The sequence below is a fragment of the Nannospalax galili genome, unplaced genomic scaffold, assembly GCF_000622305.1.
Source record: "Nannospalax galili isolate Female #2095 unplaced genomic scaffold, S.galili_v1.0 scaffold212, whole genome shotgun sequence".
Lineage (NCBI taxonomy): Eukaryota > Metazoa > Chordata > Mammalia > Rodentia > Spalacidae > Nannospalax > Nannospalax galili.
Genome location: NW_008333884.1, coordinates 3118148 through 3140538, shown reverse-complemented (window position 1 = coordinate 3140538; position 22391 = coordinate 3118148). Strand labels below are relative to the sequence as shown.

Sequence of the window (22391 nt, the reverse complement as noted above, 5' to 3'; positions counted from 1 at the left end):
CACACACACACACACACACACACACACACACACACACACACACGTTTGGCCCCCAGGCGGCCTTGAACCCCCACTGAGCTGCAGAAGTAGTTTGTCATCTACTATAGCAGCAACCTTGTCCCCTAAGTTTTCCTGCCAGACACTTCCTCTGGCATTCCTGTGAGTGCTGGGATTTAGGAGAGGGCTAATGAGGCTACCTTCTGACCAATCCTGACCTTGCACAGGTGGATGCTCCGCAGCAGCCAGGGTGTCCTCCAGAGGCCGATCAATGTGGCTTCAGCCGGGAGGAACTTAAGCAGATCCTTCAGGAGCGGAACGAACTCAAAGCCAATGTATTCTTGCTCAAGGAGGAATTGGCCTACTTCCAGCGGTGAGGGGCTGGGAAGCCAGGCACATCTGTTCCTGAGCCATATGACCCATACCTCATTCTTTGGTTCATTTATATATCAATGGTGACATCTGCCAGGTCCTGCCTGGACACTGGAAAGAAAATTTCATAGCCCCTGCCCTCATTCAAAAAGGGCAATACCAAGGGTCACCGCTGCAGCCACAGCAGCAGTAGTAGGCAGGGAAGTATTTCCTGGGGGGAACCGGCAGCTAACGTCATGTTAGCCATGTAGTCTGGAGGCGTTTGGGGAGGGGGGAATGAGTTCAGGTACTTGACTGACTACTGTTGCCATTCCTGCTTTCTCCTTCTTCCCACCTGCTCCTGTAGAGAGCTGCTTGCAGACCATAGGGTCCCTGGACTTCTGCTTGAAGCCATGAAGGTAGCAGTCAAGAAGCAGCGGAAGAAAATCAAGGCCAAGATGTTAGGGACTCCAGAGGAAGCAGAGAGTAGGTAAGAGACTTACCTCCATACCACCAAGCCAACCCTTCTTCCTCTCCAGTTCTGCTGAGCTCGATGACCCAGCCTAATCATGTTCTGCATCTGTTGAGCTAATGTGGATCACCTCAACAAGCCTGCTGCCACCCAGCTCTCTGGATCCTGCTATTCTCAATGCTGCCTGTTGTACATCCTGCTGAAGAAGCCTGCTGATGCTGTTTCTCCACATTCATTGGCCGGGTCTGTTTACTAGAGGAGTCAGGCGGTGGCTGCAGCCTTGTCAGGGGCCTGTTGTCTGCCAGGCTATAACTGAAAACTTCAGGATGTTCTATGTCTCCCCGGGGTCACCTTCTCTCCAGGCCCAGGGGCTCTGCAGTCACTCCATCCTCCCCGACACTCCACATGAGCTAGACTTGTTATTCTCAGGCCCTTGGTACATAACCCTTACATCTCTACATCTTAGTGATGATGAAGATGGCTCATGGCTCCTGCTCTCCAATGATAAGGAAGATGCGCCCCCAGTCCCTGGATCCAGAATACAGAATTTGTATGTTGGAGGAGGGGAAGGGCAGTAGGAGGGGACTCACCTGACTTTTTCTGCTCCACTGCTTCTCACCCTGCTCCCCCAAGCTGTTATCTCCCTTCTTTGTCTGCAGTAGGCTCCTGCAGCTACCATGACCACGAGCTGCCCTTTATTTCCTCCAGAGCCTCTTTCTCACCACTTCCTGTCCTTAGCCTGTATCCTTGACACCTCTGGCTTCCTGGCTCAGTGTACTTCTTGGCTCTCCTTCTAGCTTTGGCTTATGGTATCGGGGTGAAACAGAGGTCCCTGAAGCTGAGACCAGCAGCACAGCTCCCAGCAAGCTACAGGAAGCAGAGGAGGCCCCACAACAACTCCACCTGGAACCTGTGGGCTGCCCTCCAGCCCCCAACTCCTGACTGGCCCTTCTTTGCTCTCAATGAACATTTTGGTCTGAAGGCCTCAGCTGCCCCAAAGGCCCAACTCTGAACTGTGGCTGGACATGGATGTGTGACCTCAAGTGAGCCCAGGGCTCCCTTCTAAGCCATGATGGGGATTTCAGCCTGCATCCCTTCCTTAATATCGCTACAAAACACCTTGGGGCCAGAGTTAACGTTGTCTCTGAACTCCTGTTTCCCTATCTGTGAGGTGGAGGACCAACTGCCTGCCTCCCTGAAGTTTGTACAGATGGCTCGAGCCAATGTAATAAAACAACTACCTATAATACCCCAAATTTGCTCTTTGTCCGTCAGTGGTCTGTTTTGCCTCCCAGCCCTGTCAGTAACAGAGGCATGATGAGATTTCCTCCCAGGGTCTCTGGCCAGTCATGGAGATGGGGGTCTTCTCACTTTGGGAGTGTGGTTCCCACTCACCTTTGTCTGTCTCCAGTACCCAGGGACCTATGGCTGATTCTTTTGGCCTCCTGATGGCTATGCCCAAGGCCTCAATATCAACCTTTTCCTTCGTTTTTGAGTGTTCAGCCACCGCCTGCCCTTTTAGGGAGGTGCCTCATAGCAGCCAGCCCTCCAGCCTGGCTTCCTCAGGAAAAGCCTTGGGAGGAAGCAGGGAGGGGGTTGGGAGCTGTGGGCCAGATTGAACCAGGCCCTCCTACTACACTGGCCGCCATGGGGCTAGGACAGCTGATACCATTGCTACTGCTCTGGATTCAGGGAACTCACGGGTCTGAGCTAGACCCCGGTGGGCAGCACGTCTGTACAGGCAGCAGGTGGGTCTTGTGGAAGTTTGATAGAGATGTTGGCCAACTAGTGTTGAGTCATTTTTGGAGAGTAAGAACATGGGGAAGAGGTCATGGGCCTGAAGGAAGGTAGATTTGAGGGGTAGCCTGGCAGGTGGTCGGTAGCCAGGGAAGATGGTGGGAAGGCCAGGGAAGAAAAGGAAAGAGGTTGGGGGCACTGTGACTCATGGACCATGATGCCAAGGTTGATCTCCCCAGTGTGGCTGAGGAAGACTTGCAAACCTTAGCCAGTATCAGTGACCCACTCTGTGGGGCCTGGCTGCCTCCTTTCTGCCCTACAGCCCCTCTGAGCTCCAGTGCTGTCCAGGCTGGAGGCAGAAAGATCAAGAATGCACCATCCGTGAGTATCCAGACAAACCCCCAGCCAAGGAGAAGGAAGGATATGAGCCAGCCCTTCCTATCCTATCCCCCCTCCTGAGCCCTAGAAGCTGGGTCCACCCTATGACACACCATCCCCAGCACTAAGAGGATGAATTGAGGGAGTGGGTGAGAGGGGCAGGGATGACCCCTACTTGTTTGTGCTTCTGTCCTTCCAACCTGGGTGGGGTATTTTTCAGCCATCTGTGAGGGGCCTGATGCCTGCGGGAAAGATGAAGTGTGCGTGAAGCCAGGTCTCTGCCGATGCAAACCTGGATTCTTTGGGGCCCAGTGCAGCTCCCGTGAGTTTCAACAACAGGGTGAAGTTGCTGGGCAGGACTGGGTGAGGGGCAGAAGGTGAACAGAGCAAATAGAAATGTAACCTGAGAGCAGCAGAGCTAGAATCCTAAGTTTCACTGAGGAAACTGAGGCCCAGAAATGGGAAGTGCTCTCTTTACTCGTATCCACAAAGCCCTGCCCTCTCGACACCTTTGCCTTCATTTTCAGCTTCTCAGTAAGGTGCCTGTGACTGCCATTAACTGCGCAGTGAATGCATCCTCATACTTCCCCATATATACCTTACACTTGGGTGGAAGGCAAAAGGAGCCTGGAGTTCGGCCCTCTGACCACTCTGGAAGAAAGAAGGGAATGGGAAAGGAGTGAGTGGGCAGGCAGCAGGACTCTGGGTTAGAAGGGACATAGGGAAATAGGGACTCTTTTGCCATCGTGGTGAGCAGTATTATCTGAAATCTGAATGCCAGCCCACTTCCAAGGGCAGGAAGATCCCTTATCAGGGAAGGGGAGGAAATGTAAATGAAATCCTGCCCATCTGTGATACTGGGCACATCTCTGTCCCATTTGGTATCTGTGTTCAGGAATGTGAAGTGGAGATTAGGCCAAGGCTAAGGGTTTTGTCGGTTTGAATCTGGGGCAGGAAATGTTTCAGGGGAGAGATTACCAGATGTTCCAAGGGTCTTTCCCTGACTCTTGAAGGGTGGGCACATGCCTTCTTCCTTGAGGAAGGAGCAGGCTGAGAATCTGTGCCAGGCCCTAAACCTGCTTGTCTTCCCACCTCCATGCCCACAGGCTGCCCAGGCCAGTACTGGGGCCCCGACTGCCGTGAGTCCTGCCCCTGCTACCCACATGGCCAGTGTGAACCGGCCACGGGCATGTGTCAGTGCCAACCCACTCACTGGGGCAGACTCTGTGAGTTTCCATGCACCTGCGGTTCTCACGGTCACTGCGACCCCAAGACGGGCTCCTGTCACTGCGACCCTGGCTGGTGGTCATCCAAGTGCCTCCGCATGTGCCAGTGCAACCATGGGGCACGCTGCGACCAGGCCACAGGAACCTGCCTATGCCCAGTGGGCTGGTGGGGCCGCCGCTGCAGCTTTAGCTGCAACTGCCACAAATCGCCCTGCATGCAGGAGACAGGCCGTTGTACCTGCCTGCAGGGCTGGTGGGGTTCCAACTGTCGTCAGAAGTGTGAGTGTGAGCGTGGCCAATGCAGCGTCAACTCCGGCCAGTGCTCCTGCCCGCCTGGCTTCCATGGCACCCGTTGCGAGCTGCCCTGCAGCCCTGGCCGCTATGGGGTGCAATGCACTGAAAGGTGAGCTGGCCCTTGGGGGAAAGGAAGAAAAGGAGCTGCAGGCAGCTGTGGGCACACTGCCGTGAGACAGATGTGAGGGTGGGGGGTGCCTCAGAGATATCGCCTGAATCTATACAAGGCAGAGATGAAAGAAAGCCTTCCATAATATAGGTCCAGTCACGCCCTCTTCTTTCATCAAATTAATGTTCAAAAGTACAAACTAGGCATGGTGACACACCCCTATAATCCCAGCACTCAGGAGGCTGAGGCAGAGGGATCCCTACAAAGCTGCAAGTTCCAATCCTGGTTTACATAGCAAGTTCCAAGCCAGCGCTGCATAAGTGAGATTGTCTCAAGAATAAAACAAAACAAAAAGAACTAGTAGTACAGCCTGGTGTGGTGGGGCAGGCCTATAATCCCAGCACTTGGGAAATAGAGTCAGGAGGATCATGAATTAGAGGTCAGCCTGGGCTGCATAGCGAGATAGCTAGACTCTGTCTAGTATTAGAAGAAACAAAGTAATTTGAGTGTGATATATGCCTGTAATTCCAGCACATGGAAGGTGGAGGCAGGGGAATTGGTTCATCTTTGACTACATAGTGAGTCTGGGCCTAGACTGAGCTATTGAGCAGTGCCCATGTTGGAGGGCATGGCACTCAATCTGCCACCAAGTGCCCCATGAATCCCTTTTCTTGGCAGCTGTGGCCACTGTAAGCTGAATACAACATGCTCTCCAGTCACTGGCAGCTGTGAGTCCTGCAAACCGGGCTGGAACGGGACACAGTGCAAGCAGCCATGTCCACCTGGCACCTTTGGAGAGAGCTGCCATGAGCAGTGCCCTCACTGCCGGCTTGGGGAGCCTTGTCATGCAGAAACTGGGCACTGCCAGCGCTGTGACCCTGGTTGGCTGGGGCACAGGTGACAGGGCTAACTGCTTTGGGCACCCTTTCTCCTAGGATCCTCTCAGTGGCTGCCTCTGGGAGAGCCACCCCTTCTCACTTTCACATAGTTCCCCAGGCTGCTTTTCTAGCTGCCTGCTCCCTGGTGCACTTCCTGCTTCCCCCTCCAGGGGTCTGTAGTCTGTCACCTGCTGGGTTTGGCTTCAGCTTCAAGGCCATTCATACCTGAGCTTCACTGCTGAGGGATGGCCCTTTGGGTCTCTGTGTCCAGGTACGATGGGGAGGTTGTAGGGTCCCTCTGTGGCCTTCCTGTTCTCTCAGTCCCTGAATCTTCCCTCTCCCCATGTGCGTCAGGTGTGAAAACCCCTGCCCCCTTGGTACCTTTGGGGAGGACTGCAGATCTATCTGCCCCACCTGTGTTCAGGGGACCTGTGACGCCGTGACAGGGAAATGTGTCTGTAGTGCCGGCTACTGGGGGAACAGGTGAGGACTAGGCACTGGGGACAAGAGAGTATGCAAGATGAGGTCAGTCCTCCGTGTAATATTTCCTAAATTTCCTTTCCTGAGCTGCTCCACTTCCCAGAAACCCTCCCATCACTCCCATAACTAAGAAGTTAGTTCTCCTGGGGCTAGAGAGATGGCTCAGCAGTTAAGAACACTGGCTGTTCTTGCAGAAGACCCAGATTCAAATCCCAGCACCCATATGGCAGCTAACAACTGTCCATAACTCCAGTTCCAGGGGGATCTGACAGCCTCTTCTGTCCTCCGTGGGCATTGCATGACACGGGTGCACTTACCTACATGCAGGCAATACATACATACACATAAAATAAAAATAATAAATTGAAAAAAAAGTTCTCCCGTGTGGGATGGTATCTTCTGTGGAAAGTTGGATGATGCCTAATCTGAAAAGACTAAAAAATAAATAAATGGGAAAGAAAATAGAGCTGGGTGTGGTACATGCCTTTAACCCCAGCACTCTGAAGGCAGAAGCAGGTGCAGCTCTGTGAAAACACAGTGAGTTCCAGGCCAGCTGGAACTACAGGGAGACCCAGTTCAAGGCCAGCCTGGTCTACATAGTGAGTTCCAGGACAGCTGGTGCTACAGGGAGACCCTGCTTCAAAAAGACAAAAATAAATAAATAAATAAAGAAAGAAAGAAAGAAAGAAAGAAAGAAAGAAAGAAAGAAAAGAAAGAGAAAAGAAAAAAGGGTTGGTCCACTACCCAGATGAAGACTTGACTTAGGGATAGGATCCAGACCCCACTGTTGCTCCTCTAGGTCTTCTGGTGGCAGTCAGTATCTCTAGGCAGGTCTCCCTCTAAAGAATAGCACATAGTATGTGGCAAGTAGAGGATTCCTCCCCTTACAGAGGAGGGACTGGGGTCCAGAGAGTTAGGGGCAGGACATGCTTCTTCCATGTTAAGTCTGGGGAATAAAGAGATAAAGATTATCAGAGGTGGACTCTGCCCATGGTCTCCACACTGAGGAACTCTCAACAATGCAAGGCCACTTGGAATATGGCTTAGAAGTCAGAGGAATCTCTTGGGGAATCATCCAAGGAAGTCTGTCTGACAGGGGAGAAGACAGTGCCTAGAAATCTACTTGGCCTTTTCCTCTGCCCACTGCCATCCTTCTCACCTGAACGTCTGCTTGCCTTTCCTTATTATTTCTAGTTGTAACAGTTCCTGCCCATCTGGTTTCCATGGAAACAACTGTTCTATCCCCTGCCAGTGCCCAGAGGGGCTCTGCCACCCTGTGACTGGAGCCTGCCAGCTAGGTAAGGTCTAGAGAAAATGAGGAAATGTTTGGCCCTTTAACATGGGCTCCAGGAGCTTCAGCTGCTGGGGAGGGTGGGCCTACTTCAGAGCATTCCGCAAACTTGAGCTGTATATGGATGCTCTGGGATCCCCTAAAGATATGGCAGAGGGCTGATGAGATGGCTCAGCAGGTAAAGGTACCTCCTGCAAAGCCTGACAACCTGTGTTTGATCCCTCAGATCCACATGTAGAAGGAGAGAACCAACCCCTTCAAGTTGTCCTCTGACTTCCACATGTATGCTGGGGCACATATGTGCCACACGTACAGACACACACACACACACACACACACACACACACACACTATAAATAAATGTAAAAAAAATATTTAAAGCAGAGCGGGGCATGGTGGCATATACCTTTAATCCCAGCACTTAGCAGATTGTGAATTTGAGGCCAACCTGGTCTTCATAGTGAGTTCCAGGGTAGCTGGGGCTATAAGGAGACCTTATCTCAAAAAGACCAAAAAAATAAAAAAATTAAAAATTAAAAATGCCAGGCATGGTGCTGCATGCCTTTAGTTCCAGCACTCGGGAGACAGAGGCAGGCAGATCTTTGTGAGTTCAAGGCCAGCCTGGTCTGCATAGTGAGTTCCATGCCAGCTGGGGCTACAGGGAGACCCTGTCTCAAAAAGACAAAAAAATGAAAAATAAAAATTAATAAAATAAAAACAACCAGGTGTAGTGGCACAACCCTTTAATCCCAGCACTTAGGAGGCACAGGCAGGTAGATCACTGTGAGTTTGAGGACAGCCTAATGGTGAGCTCCAGCCAGGGCTATATAGTGAGACCCTGTCTCAAAAATAGAAAAAAAAAAAAGATGTGGTGGGGTAGAGATATGGCTCAGCAATTGAGAGCACTGGCTGCTCTTGCAGAGGTCCAAGGTTTGGTTCCCAGCACCCACATGGCAGCTCACAACTGTCTGTAACTCCAGTTCTAGGGAATCCAATGCCCTCTTCTGGCCTCAGAGGGTACCAGGCATACATGTGGTTTACATACATACATGCAGGCAAACACTCATGCACATAAAACAAAACAAATAAATCTTTAAAAAAAATATATATGACAGAGCCTCTGCCCCTGAGAAGCTACATAGAGCCAGGAAATGAGCAAGCAGGCTGGACTCTGCACAGCCCAAGAATCTGCCACCTGACATGGAATGACCCCTGGAACATCAGGAGGGGACAGACCAGTAGAGAGACATCCTGGGAGAAGGAGAGGTAGAAGATTCTTGGGGAGGAGGTAACTCAAGGCCAAAAGTCATACATAACGTGGGATCCTGGAAAGCCCCGGAAAGTCCTAAATATGAGACCATCTCCTGTTCCTTAGGCCACCATGGCAAGACTGCCCTCATCACAGGCATCCTGGTACCTCTGCTGCTCCTCCTGGGCATCACCTGCTGTATCTACTGCTGCTGGGCTACCCAACCGAACCCCAAGGACAGGTAAACTCTGGTTGCTATGTATGTTCTTCTTGGGGTGAGGAAGGGCTGGGCTTGTCACACGCTCAGGTCAGAGGTAACAGAGAAACTTGGCATAGGCTGAGGCCTAGAGACACCTGTCTTCCTTAGAAACCTTTGACAGGGAAGTGACATGGGCACTGGGTGGCAGCTAACTCAAAATCAGACCTGCATCATGGCAAGGTCCTTCAAGGAGGGGAGGGGTGAAGAGGGGAGATGAGGGGGCAGAGAAGCAGCTGCAACAGAGAAGGGGAAGAGAACAGATCTCAAAAATTCCTGGAGAGGGACATAAAAGTGTGTGCAATGGTACTGCAGAAAACATGACTTACTGAGAGATGGATTAGGGAAGAAGCATTGGGCCAGCAGGGCTGCCAAGAAAATGTTGTTTGCCTGTTGCTTTGTTCTTCACGACTCAGCTCCTTTGATGCCATGCAGTGAAAGGTTTATTTTCTGTAATTCACAGAGACACTGGCCCATGGTATCTCAGCTGCTCATAGCTCACACAAAGCCCTGGCTTTCTGGACTCTTTGTCCAGTGTTCCCTCTGTCCCCTCATGCTGGGGACCAGAGCCAGGACCTCGCACATACTAAGCAAGTGTACTACCACTGAGCTTCATCCCCAGCGTTGTCTGTCTATTGTTTGTTTGGGTCTTACTGAGACAGGGTCTCCCTGTAGCCCCAGCTGGCCTGGAACTCGCTATATAGACCAAGCAGTCTTCAAGCTCATAGGAATCCACCTGCCTCTGCCTCCTGAGTGCTCATTTGTTTGTTTTTGAGACAGTATATCACCATGTAGAACAGGCTAGTCTTGAACCAGACATCCTTCTGCTTCTTTCTCCTGAGTGCTGGGATCCAGGAATGTGCCACCATACTGGGCTCCAGCACTCTCCTATTAATTCACACCCTAATCCTTGATTTTGTCCTCTGTACTTCTGGATATTCACAGATGAGCAGATCCTGTTGCCCCTGCCCCATGGCATACAGCCTCAGAGTGGGTGAACAGTCCCCACAGGAAGCTGAGGATTTGTGCATAGGCTGTCAGAGGAAAGACCACAAGTGGTCACTTCCAGCTTGGGGGTAGAGGAGAGTGGGGATAGGGGTTGGTTCTTGTACTTAGCTAGGGTGACAGTCACAAAGAATTGCATTTTGGGTAAATCATTGCCAGATACCTGGTACTGTATTGGGTCCTTTCAAAAGCTGATAGATTTACAAATGAGGAACTTGAGGCCCAAGAAAGTAAAATCAGAGCCAAAGTGGTTTCCCAGGTCTGCCTGGCTCCAGAGCCATGCTGCCTTCTGTGATTCAGATCTTGGGCTCCATAATTTGGATTTTATTCTGACATTAATACAGAGCCATAGAAGTAGATGTAATCACTTGTCACATCCTGCCAAGGTGACACAGGCCACTTTGGGTCTTGTGCACTGATCACCTTCCCTCCCCCAACCTCTCAGGCCAGAGAGAGATGGAACTGCCTTATTCAGGATGAAGCAGCAGGTCTGGGGGGCACTGACCAGCCTGGGCTCTGCTCTACCCTGTGGCTCCCTCAGTAACTACAAGTTACCCTGGGTAACAGGTAAGTGGGCACTGGTGGTCAGAGTCAGGAGTCAGGGGCCAAGATGGGACAAGACTTCCCATAAGGCTATGTGCCTGACCTAGAGCCCCTACAGTTTCTCATCACGACCCGGAAGTCCCCTTCAACCACAGCTTCATTGAGCCACCCTCTGCTGCCTGGGCCTCTGATGATTCCTTTTCTTCTGATCCTGACTCTGGAGCAGAGGATGAAAGTCATGCCTACTTCATGCCACCCCGAGAAGGTAGTCCCCTAACAACCTGCTCAACCCAAAGCAGTCCTGCCTACCTCCTTACTTTCTGTGTTCCTTTATCAAATGTATGTCTAGTGCGCATCCTCTGCCACTCTCTGTTTCTAGCTCTGGGGACACAGTTCAGGACAAAGGAGATGACTGTCCTCACCAAGCTTGTAGTCTAGTGGGCAATAATCAGATATATCATCAGATGACAGAGCACAGAGTGGTTCATGTTATAATGGGGGTGTAAAAGGTGGGAATCAAAAGCTAGCCATGCCTGGAGTGACTGGGGTCACGAATATGTCTGTGTTAGTAATAGTGTTGAGTCTAGCAGAATCAGAAATTAGCCAAGTGAAAATTACGAAGTGGCAATGGGTGTTTTGGATGAAGGGAACAGTGTGCACAAGGCCCATAGGTAAGGGATGTGGCTAGCATGTAGCAGTGTTCACAGCAGGGAGGGACAGAGCACTGAGTAAAGGAGTGGTGTCTGTTGCACCACCTCTCTCCTGCCTTACTCTCTTTCTTGCTATATCTAGAGACACTGGGAAGATGCTGAGCTATAAGTAGGACAAACTGGAGTAGTTTGCCCACGTTTAACCAAGTTCTTCTGTCTCCTCTGCCAGAGGTGGCCCCTGTGGCCCAGGAAGAATCACCAGAGGCCAGCCTGACTGGAGGCCCCTTCCCTCCCCCTGAGGATGCCTCCACACCATTCCCTATCCCACGCACCTCTAGTTTGGCTCGGGCCAAGCGACCATCTGTCTCCTTCGCTGAAGGCACCAAGTTTGCACCACAGAATGGCCAAAACTCTGAGGAACTCTCCAGCCCCATACGAAAACCCAAGAGACTCTCCAGGGGAGCTCAGCCACGTCCTGAAGGCCAAGAGGCTGAGGAGTCCACAGGCATAGAGCAAGCAAACACAGAGGACAATGTTCCTACTGCTACCAGCCACAGGGAGGCTGCCACGAGCCACCATCAGCTCCCACCTGGTGGCCCAACATTGGCTGAGTGTGTGGAAACCACTGATGGCAGAATCCAGGAGATCCCAGGCTCTGTGGCCACAATCTACATGCTGGCAGGGACACCCCAGAGATCTGAGGGCTCTGTCTGGTCTGTCTTCCGACGAGTGGGAAACTTCCAGAAAGATCAGGCAGAGCCCAAAGTCAAGAGTGTCATCCCTAAGCCTCTGCGCCGAGCCCTGGGTCGGAATCAGGGTAGCCCTGGGCTGTCCCAGACTTCTGGCTTAGCCCTGGGTGCCACTGTCCCTGGAACCATGGAGTCCACAGGAGTTCGGCCAGAGGAAGCATCCAGGGGTCTGGGGGATGGCATTGAGAGCTTAGGGGTAGTCCTGGAGCCAATCTCTGGGAACAGCCTCCTGGAACAGGGTCCCTGGAAGCAGGATGAAGAGGAGGAACCCCTATATGAGAATGTCATACCCATGTCTGCACCACCACAGCACTGAGGACCTTGAACTTAGGGAGTGGGAAGACAGTATATGGGGTTGTGAGGAGGGGGAGACACCAGAACCGACCACAGACCAGATTGTGCTTTGTGCTGAGAAATGATCCCAAGGCTGAGACAGATTGAGCATAGCCTCTGTCCTGGAAGAAGCAGGGGTTAGAGGCCGCTTGGTTATGGATCTTGCCCTGGTGATCCTGGTAATACTCCCAGGTAGGTCTGGAAGGTCTGGGCGAAGACCTTACAGGATGGGGTCAGGAAGGAGGAGGAGATGGCTGCAGGGACTTGTCCGGATTCTGCCCCAAGACTGTTCTTTTCATCATGTGCAAAACAGTGTTTTTCTAAAATGGGAAACAACATAAATGTGTGATGATAAAGACTGATTAAATAAATATTTCTTTTTTTAAGTATTAATTGGGGGGGCATGTATACCACAGCATGTGTGTGGAGGTCAGAAGATGACTCTTGGGGGTTGGTTCTTCCCTGTCACCTTGTGGGTCCTGGGGATTGAACTTAGGTTGTCAGGCCTGTGGGCAAGCACTTCAATTTACTGAATCATATCACCAGCCCTTTTCTCCTTTTCCTTTCTCTCTCTCTCTCTCTCTCTCTCTCTCTCTCTCTCTCTCTCTCTCTCTCTCTCCTCTCTCTCTCTCGACAGGGTCTCCCTGTAGCCCCCAGCTGGTCTGAACTTGAACTTGTTATATATAGATCAGGCTAGCCTTTATCTCAGAAAGATCCACCTACCTCTGCTTCCCGAGTGCTGCTGGGATAGTAAAGACATGCACCACCATGCCCATCTCATTTCTTTTTTGAAACAGGATAGCATGTAGCCCAGGCTGGCCTCAAATTCACTCTGGCTGAGAATGTCCTTGAACTCCTGATCCTATTGCCTCTACCTCCCATATGTTGGGATTACAGGCATGTGCAAACATGTCTTTTTCCAGGGCTTCATACATGGTAGACAAACACTCTAACCGAGTTATACCAGCTGTCCTAGAACTCACTATGTAGACCAAGCTGGCCTTGAACTCACAGATATCTGCCTGCCTCTGCCTCCCGAGTGCTGGGATTAAAGGCATGCGCCACCATGCCTGGCGCCCCCCCCCCTTTGTTTAAAAAAAAATTACTTCTTATTTTTATTTCATTTGTATGAGCGTATTGCCTGCATGCATGTGAGTGCACTTAAGTCATGCCACAGAGGTCAGAAGAGGGCTTCCGATTCCCCTGGAACTGGAGTTAAGGACGGTTCGTAGCTACCATGTGGATGCTAAGAATTGAACCCAGGTCCTTCTCAAGAGCAATCAGTGCTCTTAACCGCTGAGCCATCTCTCCAGCCCCTAAACAAATATTTTAAAAATAGGTTACTACACAGTGACTAAATAAGTTGTTCAAAAATATTCATGTTGTGCTAAATATGTAAAAAAATAACTGGCACAGGGATGGAGAGATGGCTCAGCAGTTAATACCAGCTGTTCTTGCCGGGCGTGGTAGCGCATGCCTTTAATCCCAGCACTCGGGAGGCAGAGGCAGGCGGATCTCTGTGAGTTCAAGGCCAACCTGGTCTATATGGTGAGTTCCAGGACAGCTGGGGCCACAGGGAGACCTTGTCTCAAAAAGACCCCAAATTAAAAGAACACTGGCTATTCATGCAGAAGATCCGGGTCCAAATCCCAGCACCCATATGGCACTAACAACTGTCTATAACTCCAGTTCCAGGGTATCCAACACTCTCTTCTGTCCTCCCTGGGCATTGCACCACATTGGTGCACTTACATGCAAACATAGCACTCATTCACATAAAATAAATTTTTTTTATGTGTACAAGTGTATTACCTGCATGTATGTGAGTGCACCTGTGTTGTGCAATGCTGCAGAGGTCAGAAGAGGACTTCGGATTCCCCTGGAACTGGAGTCAAAGACAATTCGTAGCCACCATGTGGGTGCTGGGAATCAAACCTGAGTCCTCTGCAAGAGCAGTCAGTGCTCTTAACCGCTGAGCCATCTCTCCAGCCCTAAAATAATTTCTTTAATTAAAAGATAACTTACAAATTAGAGAATACAGTACAATCCTTACTACTCCCTTGTTTCTCGTTGGTTCTAGAGATTAACCCCAGGGTCTCACGCCAAGAATTTGCTCTATCACTGAATTAAATCACCATCCCCATTTTTTTTTAAATGAAAGGACAGCTGCCCGGTACAGTTTCTGTCCTGCCACCCTGTAACTCCTAGAGATGTAGCTCAAGTCATCAGGCTTGTGCACAAGTGCCTCTCTCTACCCACTGAATTGTCTAATTAGCCTCATTATTTTCTTTTTATAAAGTTTCTTTTTGTCTTGGGATACATATTTAAAATCCTCCCTTTTTGTGTATATTTGGTAATTGTCTTACAATTTTTTAATAATTTTTTCTGTTTTTATTTATTTATTTTAGACAAGGTCTCCCTGTAGCCCCAGTGGACCTGGAACTCACTATATAGACCAGGCTGGCCTTAAACTCACAGAGATTTTCATGCCTCTGCCTCCCAAGTGCTGGGACTAAAGGCGTGTGCCACCATGCCCAGTGGAAAATTATAATTTTTAAAGAAAAACACAAAGTTGTATTTTTCTCTGGGAGATGAGATTGTGGATAATATTTTTCTTTCTCCTCCTTTTTTTTTTCTTGGTGTGGTGTATATACCTATACGTGCTCGCTCATATGTACACATGTGTGCCTGAGTGTGGAGGCAGGTTGTTTTCCTCACCTGTTGTCTACCTTAGACAGGGTCTCTCACTGACCCTGGGGCTCACTAACTCACATGGCTGACCAACAAACCCTTGGCCAGGATATTCCTGTCTCTACTTCCCCAGAGCTGGGAAGGCATGTGCCACCACTCCTGGCTTTTCACCTGGGTGCTAGGGATTGAACTCCAATATTCATGCTTTTATGGAAAGCAGTTTACTAACTGAGTCATATCCCCAGCCAATCTTTTTGTTTTTTGAGACAAGGTCTTGCTGGGTAGTCCAGGTCAACCTTGAACTTGCAGTGTTCCTCCTGGGTTTGTCTCCTGAGCACTGGCTATTTTTCTTCTTTTTGTATATGTGCATGTGTATGCATGTTTGTTCAAGTGCATGTGTGTACATCTGAATGTGGAGGTTAGAAGGTAGCAGTCCACCTCAGGTATCATTTTTGTTTTTTGAAACAGGTTCTCTCACTGGCCTGGGGTTTACCACATAGGTTAGGTAGGTTGACCAGCCAGCCCCAGGGGTTTGCCTTTCTCTACCTCTCTCATGCTGGGATTGCAAACTCAGCTCACGATATTCAGCTTTTTTTTATGTGTGTTGGAGATCAAACTCAGGTCCTCATGGTTACAAGGCAAGCACTTCACCAACTGAGTTATCTTCCCAGTCCTTGACTATTTTCTTTTTTAATGCTGTGTTTTCTATTTTAAGCATTTTTTAGTTTTCTCACTAAACTGAACATTTTTTTAAAATTATGAAAGATCAAGCCAACAAGACCAAGCCTCAGTGGAAAGGGCGCTTTCCATCAAGTCTGATGACCTGAGCTGGATCCCTGGGCACTGCATGGCAGGAGAAGAGAACCAACTCCTGCTAGTTGTGTCTCTCTCTCTCTCTCTCTCTCTCTCTCTCTCTCTCTCTCTCTCTCATAATAAAAAGAATTTTTAAAAATGTTTTAAAGCTAAAGTTAATAATATGAAGCACAATTTGATTCTTGGTTAAAATTTTAAAATGTATGATTGAGAACACAGCTCAAAAGGTCAGCACTTGCACAGGAGGCCTCCGGCTCAATGTCCAACATGGGAGGAAAGAAAGAATGAAAGAAAGAAAGAAGGAAAGGAAGGAAGGAAGGAAGGAAGGAAAGAGAGAGAGAAAGAGAAAGAAGAGGAAGAGGAAGAAGGAAGGGAAGGGAGGGGAGGGGGAATTTAAGGCTAGTCTGGGCTACATGTGATCTTATATTTTAAAACCTGAATATCACGGTAAGAAAGAAAGGAAGGAAGGAAGGAAGGAAGGGGAAGGGAAGGGAAGGGAAGGGAAGGGAAGGGAAGGGAAGGGAATGTTATGTTTATGGCCTGGCTCACAGGCATGTAGCTTTCTGGAAGTCTGCCTGCCTTTCTGAATTCTATAGAAAAGCAGAATCTCCTCTCTCTATCTGTTTTCTAAACATACTTTCCCTAACACTTTGGGCTTCCCCAACATTTTGGGTTTCTTTGCTCTTTCTCCAAAGCACCCCCCCCCAATATGGCTGCTAGTCCGACACATGGCTGAGCTCTAAGCCAGTTGTAAGCAGACATGGCTGTGTGACTTTTTTCTTCTCCCCTCCATTCTCCTCTTCAAGGCAGCTGCTGAGATTTACAACTTACCTGAGGATTTTTCTTTCAAACTCTAATAAAATTGTCCTAACACTTAAAAAGAAGAGAAAAGAAAAGAAAGAAACTAATTGAAAAATAATAACCAAACATGGTGGCACACCCACACTTGTGCCCATAGTCCCAGCTATTCAGGAGGCTGAGGTGGGAAGATCACTTGTGCCCTCAAGTTTGAGACCAACATGGGTGACATGGTGAGGCATCTCAAAATTTAAAAAAATATATTGCACTCAGGAGGCAGAGGCAGGTGGATTTCTGTGAGTTCCAGGCCAGCCTGGGCTACATAGTGCATTCCAGGTCAGCTGGGGCTACACGGAGACCCTGCCTCAAAAAATTTTTTTCTTTTCTTTTTAAAAAAATTTAGCTGGGCCTGGTGGCGCACACCTTTAATCCCAGCACTCGGGAGGCAGAAGCAGGTGGATCTCTGTGAGTTCAAGGCCAGCCTGGTCTACATAGTGAGTTCCAGGACAGCTGGGGCTACAGGGAGACCCTGTCTCAAAATAAAAAGGGCCAAAAAAATACCAAAAAATTTATCATTATTATTATCGTTGTTGTTGTTGTTGTCTTTTGAGGCAGGGTCTCCCTATAGCTACAGCTGACCTGGAACTCACTAAGTAGACCAGGCTGGCCTTAAACTCACAGAGTTCCACCTGCCTCTGTCTCCCGAGTGCTGGGACAAAAGGCATGTGCCACTATGCCCAGCAAATTTATTTATTTTTATTTCATGTGTATGTTTTGCTTGCATTTATATAAGTGCACCACCTGTATGCAATGCCCATAGAAGCTAAAAGAGGGTGTCAGATCCCCTTTAACTATAGTTACAGATGGTTGTTAGCTGCCATGTGGGTGTTGGGAACCAAACCCAGGTCCTCTGCAAGAGCAGCCAGTGCTCTTAACTGCTGAGCCATCTCTCTATCCCATTTTCTTTTCTTTTGAGATAGGTTCTCATGTAGCTCACACTGGCTTCAAACTTGCTACGTGGCCAAAGATGTTCTTGGACTTTTAATCCAATTGCCTCTACTTCTTGAGTGCTGGGATTACAGGTATGCATCATCACACTTGGTTTTACTTGGTGCTAGGCATCAAACCCAGGACTTTGTGCATGCTAGGCAAGTGTCCTATTAATTGAGCTATATCCCAAGCTCTGCCCCCAAATCTTTAAAAAATGCTAACATTAAAAACAAGTAAAAAAGCCGGGTGTGGTGGCGCATGCATTTAATCCCAGCATTTGGGAGGCAGAGGCAGGCGGATCTCTGTGAGTTCAAGGCCAGCTGGGACTACAGGGAGACCCTGTCTCAAAAAGACAAAAAAAAAACAAGTAAAAGTAAAAAATAAAATGGAGACCTTTAGGCCTTACTTGAAATCTTAGCTCACATATTGTATTATACAGAAAAGAAGGCAGACAGAGAGTGTGTTTACCTTTCCCAGCTCAGAGAATCTCATTAACAGTTAAGGCACTTCTTTCAGATTTTTCTGGTATACATGTAAATGTAGGGGTTTTTAAAAATATTTTATTTATTATTTTTATTTTATGTGTATGCATGTATTGCCTACATGTGGGTAAGTGCACCCATGTCGTGCAATGCCCATGGAGGACAGAAGAGGCCCCTGGAACTGGAGTTAAGGACAGTTGTTAGCTGCCATGTGGGTGCTGGGATTCAAACCTGGGTCTTCTGCAAGAATAGCCAGTGTTCTTAACCTGCTACACTTACTGCCTTGGTGCTGGGGAGCAAACTCAGAGCCTCATGCATGTGATACCTACACCCCACCTCTGAGCTACACTCCAAGCTTTGAAATTTACTATTTTTTTTTCCTTTTTGAGACAGGGTCTCCTTGTAGCCCCAGCTGTCCTGGAACTCACTAATAGACAAAGATCTGCCTGCCTCTGCCTTCCAAGTGCTGGGATTAAAGGTATGCGCCACCATGCCCAGCCTGAAATTTACTTTTTTTTTTTACTTAGTAATATATCCTGGATATCTTTAGATATCAGTAAATATGAAGCTATGATTTTTTATGATAAATGATGGCACCATATAAAAACAAAAAAACAAAACAAAAAAGATATAGGGCAGGAGACATGGCTCAGTGGTTAAGAGGACTGGCTGCTCTTGCAGTGGGCTGGGGTTCAGGCCCGAGTACCCACATGGTTTACAACCATCCAGTTCCAGGGGATTCACTACTCTCTTCTGGTCTCAAAGGGCACCAAGCACTATGGTGTACTTACATAATGTAGGCAATACACTCACATACATAAAATGAAATAAGTATAAGTATCTAAACACAGAAACACACAGACACAGACATAGACACAGACACAGACACACACACACACAGACACACACACACACACACACACACACATACACATACACACACACAAATAGACATGGTGGCCCATGCCTGTAATCTCAGAACCTGAGAGGTAGCAAGCAGCAGGCGATCAGAAGTTAAAAGTCATTCTTAGGCTACACAGCAAGTTGAAGGCAGGCTAGACTGCAGGAGACCCTGTCTCAAAATGAAAACAAAACAAAATGATGAAATGGACTTCCATTATTTGGAAATAACACAAGCTATTTATATCATCCCTCCTGCGCATGGATAGATGTTTCTAACTGTTTAGATATGAAATGAGACTGTGGGGTTGAGGATGTAGCTCAGTGGTAGAGCACTTGCCTAGCATGCAAGTGTTCAGGGTTCCATCCCAAGTACTTCAAGGGAAGAACCAAAACCAAAAACAACCCCAAACCAAAATGATTCACTATACAAACTACTTGTATCCATACTCGTTTTTGGATTTATGCAAGCTTTCCTATAGCATAGATACCTAGGAGTGAGATATTGAGATACTAGGTAAGAACATTAGGCATGTATGTACTTACTCAAATGGCCTTCCAAAACAAGTGAATGGATTTGTATTCTTACAACTTATGATGGTACCATCTGAGCGTGGTGTTACATGCCTTTAATCCCAGCACTCAGCACTCGGAGGCAAAGGCAGGTGGATGGCTGTGAGTTCAAGGTCAGCCTCATTCCATGCCAGCTAGGACTACATAAAGAGACTTGTCTATAAAAGAAAAACAAAAGTATCTCATTATTTTAACACAAAAAGTAATTAAAGTATTACATGCTAAAATTTCTTAGAGTTAAAACCCCTTTACAAATTAAAAAAAATGTTTGAGACAGGGTCTTACTATGGTAGCTAAGAGTGGCCTTGAACTCTGGATCTTCTTGCTGCAGACTCAAGTGTTGGAATTACAGGCCTGTGTCTTAAGTTAAATGAGTTTAAAAAAATTTTTTAATCTCTTAAAAATGATAGCTAGTCATGCTGGTGCACACCTGTAATCCAAGCACTGTGGCAGAAGCAGAATTATTCCAAGCTCCATGCCAGCCTGGACTACATAGAGGGATCTTGTCTTGGAAAAAAAATGGGGTAAGGGACAGTGCAGTGCACCTGTAATTTCAGTTCTGGTAAGGCAAAAACTTAAGACCAGCCTCGCCCTTCCGCATCCATAGCTTTCCCCATCCCCCCACTGAACATCATGTATTCTGCCATACATGCTAAGTCCTATTCATTTGGGCATTTGTACCCAAGTGTCCTTCAGCACAAATGCATCCACTGGAGTCCAGTCAGCCCATCTAATCATATGTAAGTCATTCTCTCCCTCACCCAGCAGCGATCAGTCTTGAATAGTTCTCAGTCTAGTGCCAGTCTACCACCCATTTCTCTCCTCCCCTCTGGGCCCCCACCACAAGTTCACATGTGCAAGCTTCCAGTGGCCTGGAAGCCTCTGCTTCCCTATGTTCATGCACCAGCCCTGGCTCTTACAATCTTTCTGCCCCCTCTTCTTCAATGGTCCCTGAGCCATGGATGGTTGAAGTCCCACATAGGAGTCTTATCCTACACACTACAGTTTCTTATTCAAAACTTGGCCAGTTGTGCCATTCTGTGTGCATCACACTCAGTTGTATAAGGAAGCTTTACTGGTGAGAGTTAAGGGAAGTACTGGTGGTTTTCTCTCCACTCTTTATTCTGTTATGTTCCATGAGCCTACAGGTTCAACTGTAGGTGTGTCACCCAGTACTGGGCTTCTCTCAAACATATGTTCTCTGTGTCTGACCAGATGTATGATTTTGCAGTAGCTTCCATCTCTTGCAAAAAGAAGTTTCTTTGATGAGTGTTATACGGAATGTTTGTCTGTAAATATAAGGACCGATATTCTTACTATATGCGATATTTAGCATATAGTAAGAAGTTTCATTTGTCTTGAGATATGAAAGAGATAGGGTTTTCTCCAGGATCTATATCCTCTCCTGCCATGTGTATTTGACTGAGTTTACAGTACCACCCATAGGCTCCCTCCCATTGAGAGAGTTTTTAGTCCAATTAGATGGCTGTTGATTGCCCCCCAGATAACAGTGCCACTAGAACCAATAGAGGTAGTTTGCCATGCCAGTCATTATGGTTATTATGGCTTTAGGACTGGGTTGGACCATTGATTGTTTTTCCCCTTGGCAGTTTGCATATCATCATCTAGCATTATGATAGACGAACTTCAGTTAGAAGGCTTGCAGGACAGTTCCTGCTCCATTGTTTCAAGTCTTGTGCCCTAAGTATGCCTGTCCTCTACAGTAGGATTTTATCTACTAGTTCTGGGAGATAACCAAGAGGTTTGGCAATATACTGTGTTATTTTGGGAGTCTCCTGGACCACCTTCACCACCAGTCTAAGGGAGGTCTCTTCTGTCTGGCACTGTGTTCCCTGCCAAGCAGCTCCCAGATATACATATGCATTAATGTTCAGACACTGTATATGCATTGAGAGACCCTGTCTTAAAAGCTAACATGGAGAGCAATTGAGGAGGACACCCTACATGGAACTCAGGCCTCCACATGCAGGTGCACAGACATGAACATGTACATGTCTCTCTCTCCTCTACATATACAGAAAAACAAAAACATCTTTGGGGCTATGGATACAACTCAGTGGTAGAGAGCTTGCCTAGCATGTATGAATGCCCTGGATCTGATTCCCAGCACCACATACACCTACATAAAAAAGAATCTAATGGGACTGGAGAGATGGCTCAGTGATTAGGAACATTGGCTGCTCTTGCAGAAGACTAGGATTTGGTTCCCAGTACCAACATGGCCTTGGCTCACCACCAGCTTTAACTCCAGGACCAGAAGTTCTGATGCCCTCTTCTGCCCTCTGTGGGCACTGTGTAGGGTACACATACATGCATTCAGGTAAAACATTCATACACATGAAAATAAATTTTTTTTTGGTCTTTTTGAGACAGGATCTCCCTGAGCCTCAGCTGGCCTGGAGCTCACTATGTAGACCAGGCTGACCTTGAACTCACAGAGGTCTGCCTGCCTCTGCCTCCCTAGTGCTGGGATTCAAGGTTGGTGCTACCATGCTTGCTATGAAAATAAATTAAAAAAAAAAATTTTTGTTATTTTTATTTTATGTGTATGAGTGTTTTGCCTGCATGTATGTGAGTGCACCTGTGTCATGCAAGGCCATGGAGATCAGAAGAGAGTTTTGGATTCCCCTGGAACTGGAGTAAAGGACGGTTCATAGCAGCCACATGGGTGCTGAGAATCGAAGTCAGTGCTCTTAACTGCTGAGCCATCTCTCCAGACCAAAAATAAATTTTTTAAGGTATCTTATTTCAATTAGATATCAGACTTTTTAAGTGATTTAAATTTTTTATATAGATTATCTGGTTATATTATTGTGTGTTTGTTTGTTTGTTTTGGGGGTTTTTTTTGTTTTTTTTTTAATTAATTAATTTATTTTTGGTCTTTTTGAGACAGGGTCCTGGAACTCACTACATAGACCAGGCTGGCCTTGAACTCACAGAGATCCGCCTGCCTCTGCCTCCTGAATGCTGGGATTAAAAGCATGTGCCACTACACCTGGCCTGTTTTTTTGAGACTGGGACCCAAGCCTAGGCTGACCTGAAACTCACTATAGCCCAGCCTGGCCTGGAACTCAGGGCACTCAATCCTCCTGCTTCATTCTCCTGAGTGCTGAGATTATGGGTGT

At 47.9% G+C, this 22391-nt stretch overlaps 2 protein-coding genes across 5 annotated transcripts in view; both read left to right on the top strand.

Annotated features, from left to right (window-relative positions):
* Positions 1–2078, top strand: part of Rilp (Rab interacting lysosomal protein) — a 3207-nt gene extending 1129 nt beyond the window's left edge. For 2 of the 4 annotated variants that reach the window (XM_008828782.2, XM_008828780.2), the window contains exons 5-8: positions 225–370; positions 716–838; positions 1287–1370; positions 1618–2078. In XM_008828782.2, the coding sequence (XP_008827004.1) occupies positions 225–370; positions 716–838; positions 1287–1370; positions 1618–1762 (498 nt within the window). In that variant the 3' untranslated portion in view covers positions 1763–2078. The remainder of the gene's footprint in view (positions 1–224; positions 371–715; positions 839–1286; positions 1371–1617) is intronic. The other 2 variants (XM_008828783.2, XM_017797044.2) reach the window with 2 other exon arrangements.
* Positions 2079–2397: 319 nt separating this feature from the next.
* Scarf1 (scavenger receptor class F member 1) lies at positions 2398–12391 on the top strand. Its single transcript, XM_008828779.3, has 11 exons — positions 2398–2568; positions 2880–2938; positions 3156–3257; positions 4042–4564; positions 5243–5461; positions 5797–5925; positions 7117–7220; positions 8589–8703; positions 10169–10290; positions 10385–10531; positions 11146–12391. The coding sequence occupies exons 1-11, from the start codon at positions 2468–2470 to the stop codon at positions 11979–11981; spliced, it is 2457 nt and encodes an 818-aa protein (XP_008827001.1). The 5' UTR covers positions 2398–2467; the 3' UTR covers positions 11982–12391.
* The last annotated feature ends 10000 nt before the right edge of the window (positions 12392–22391 follow it).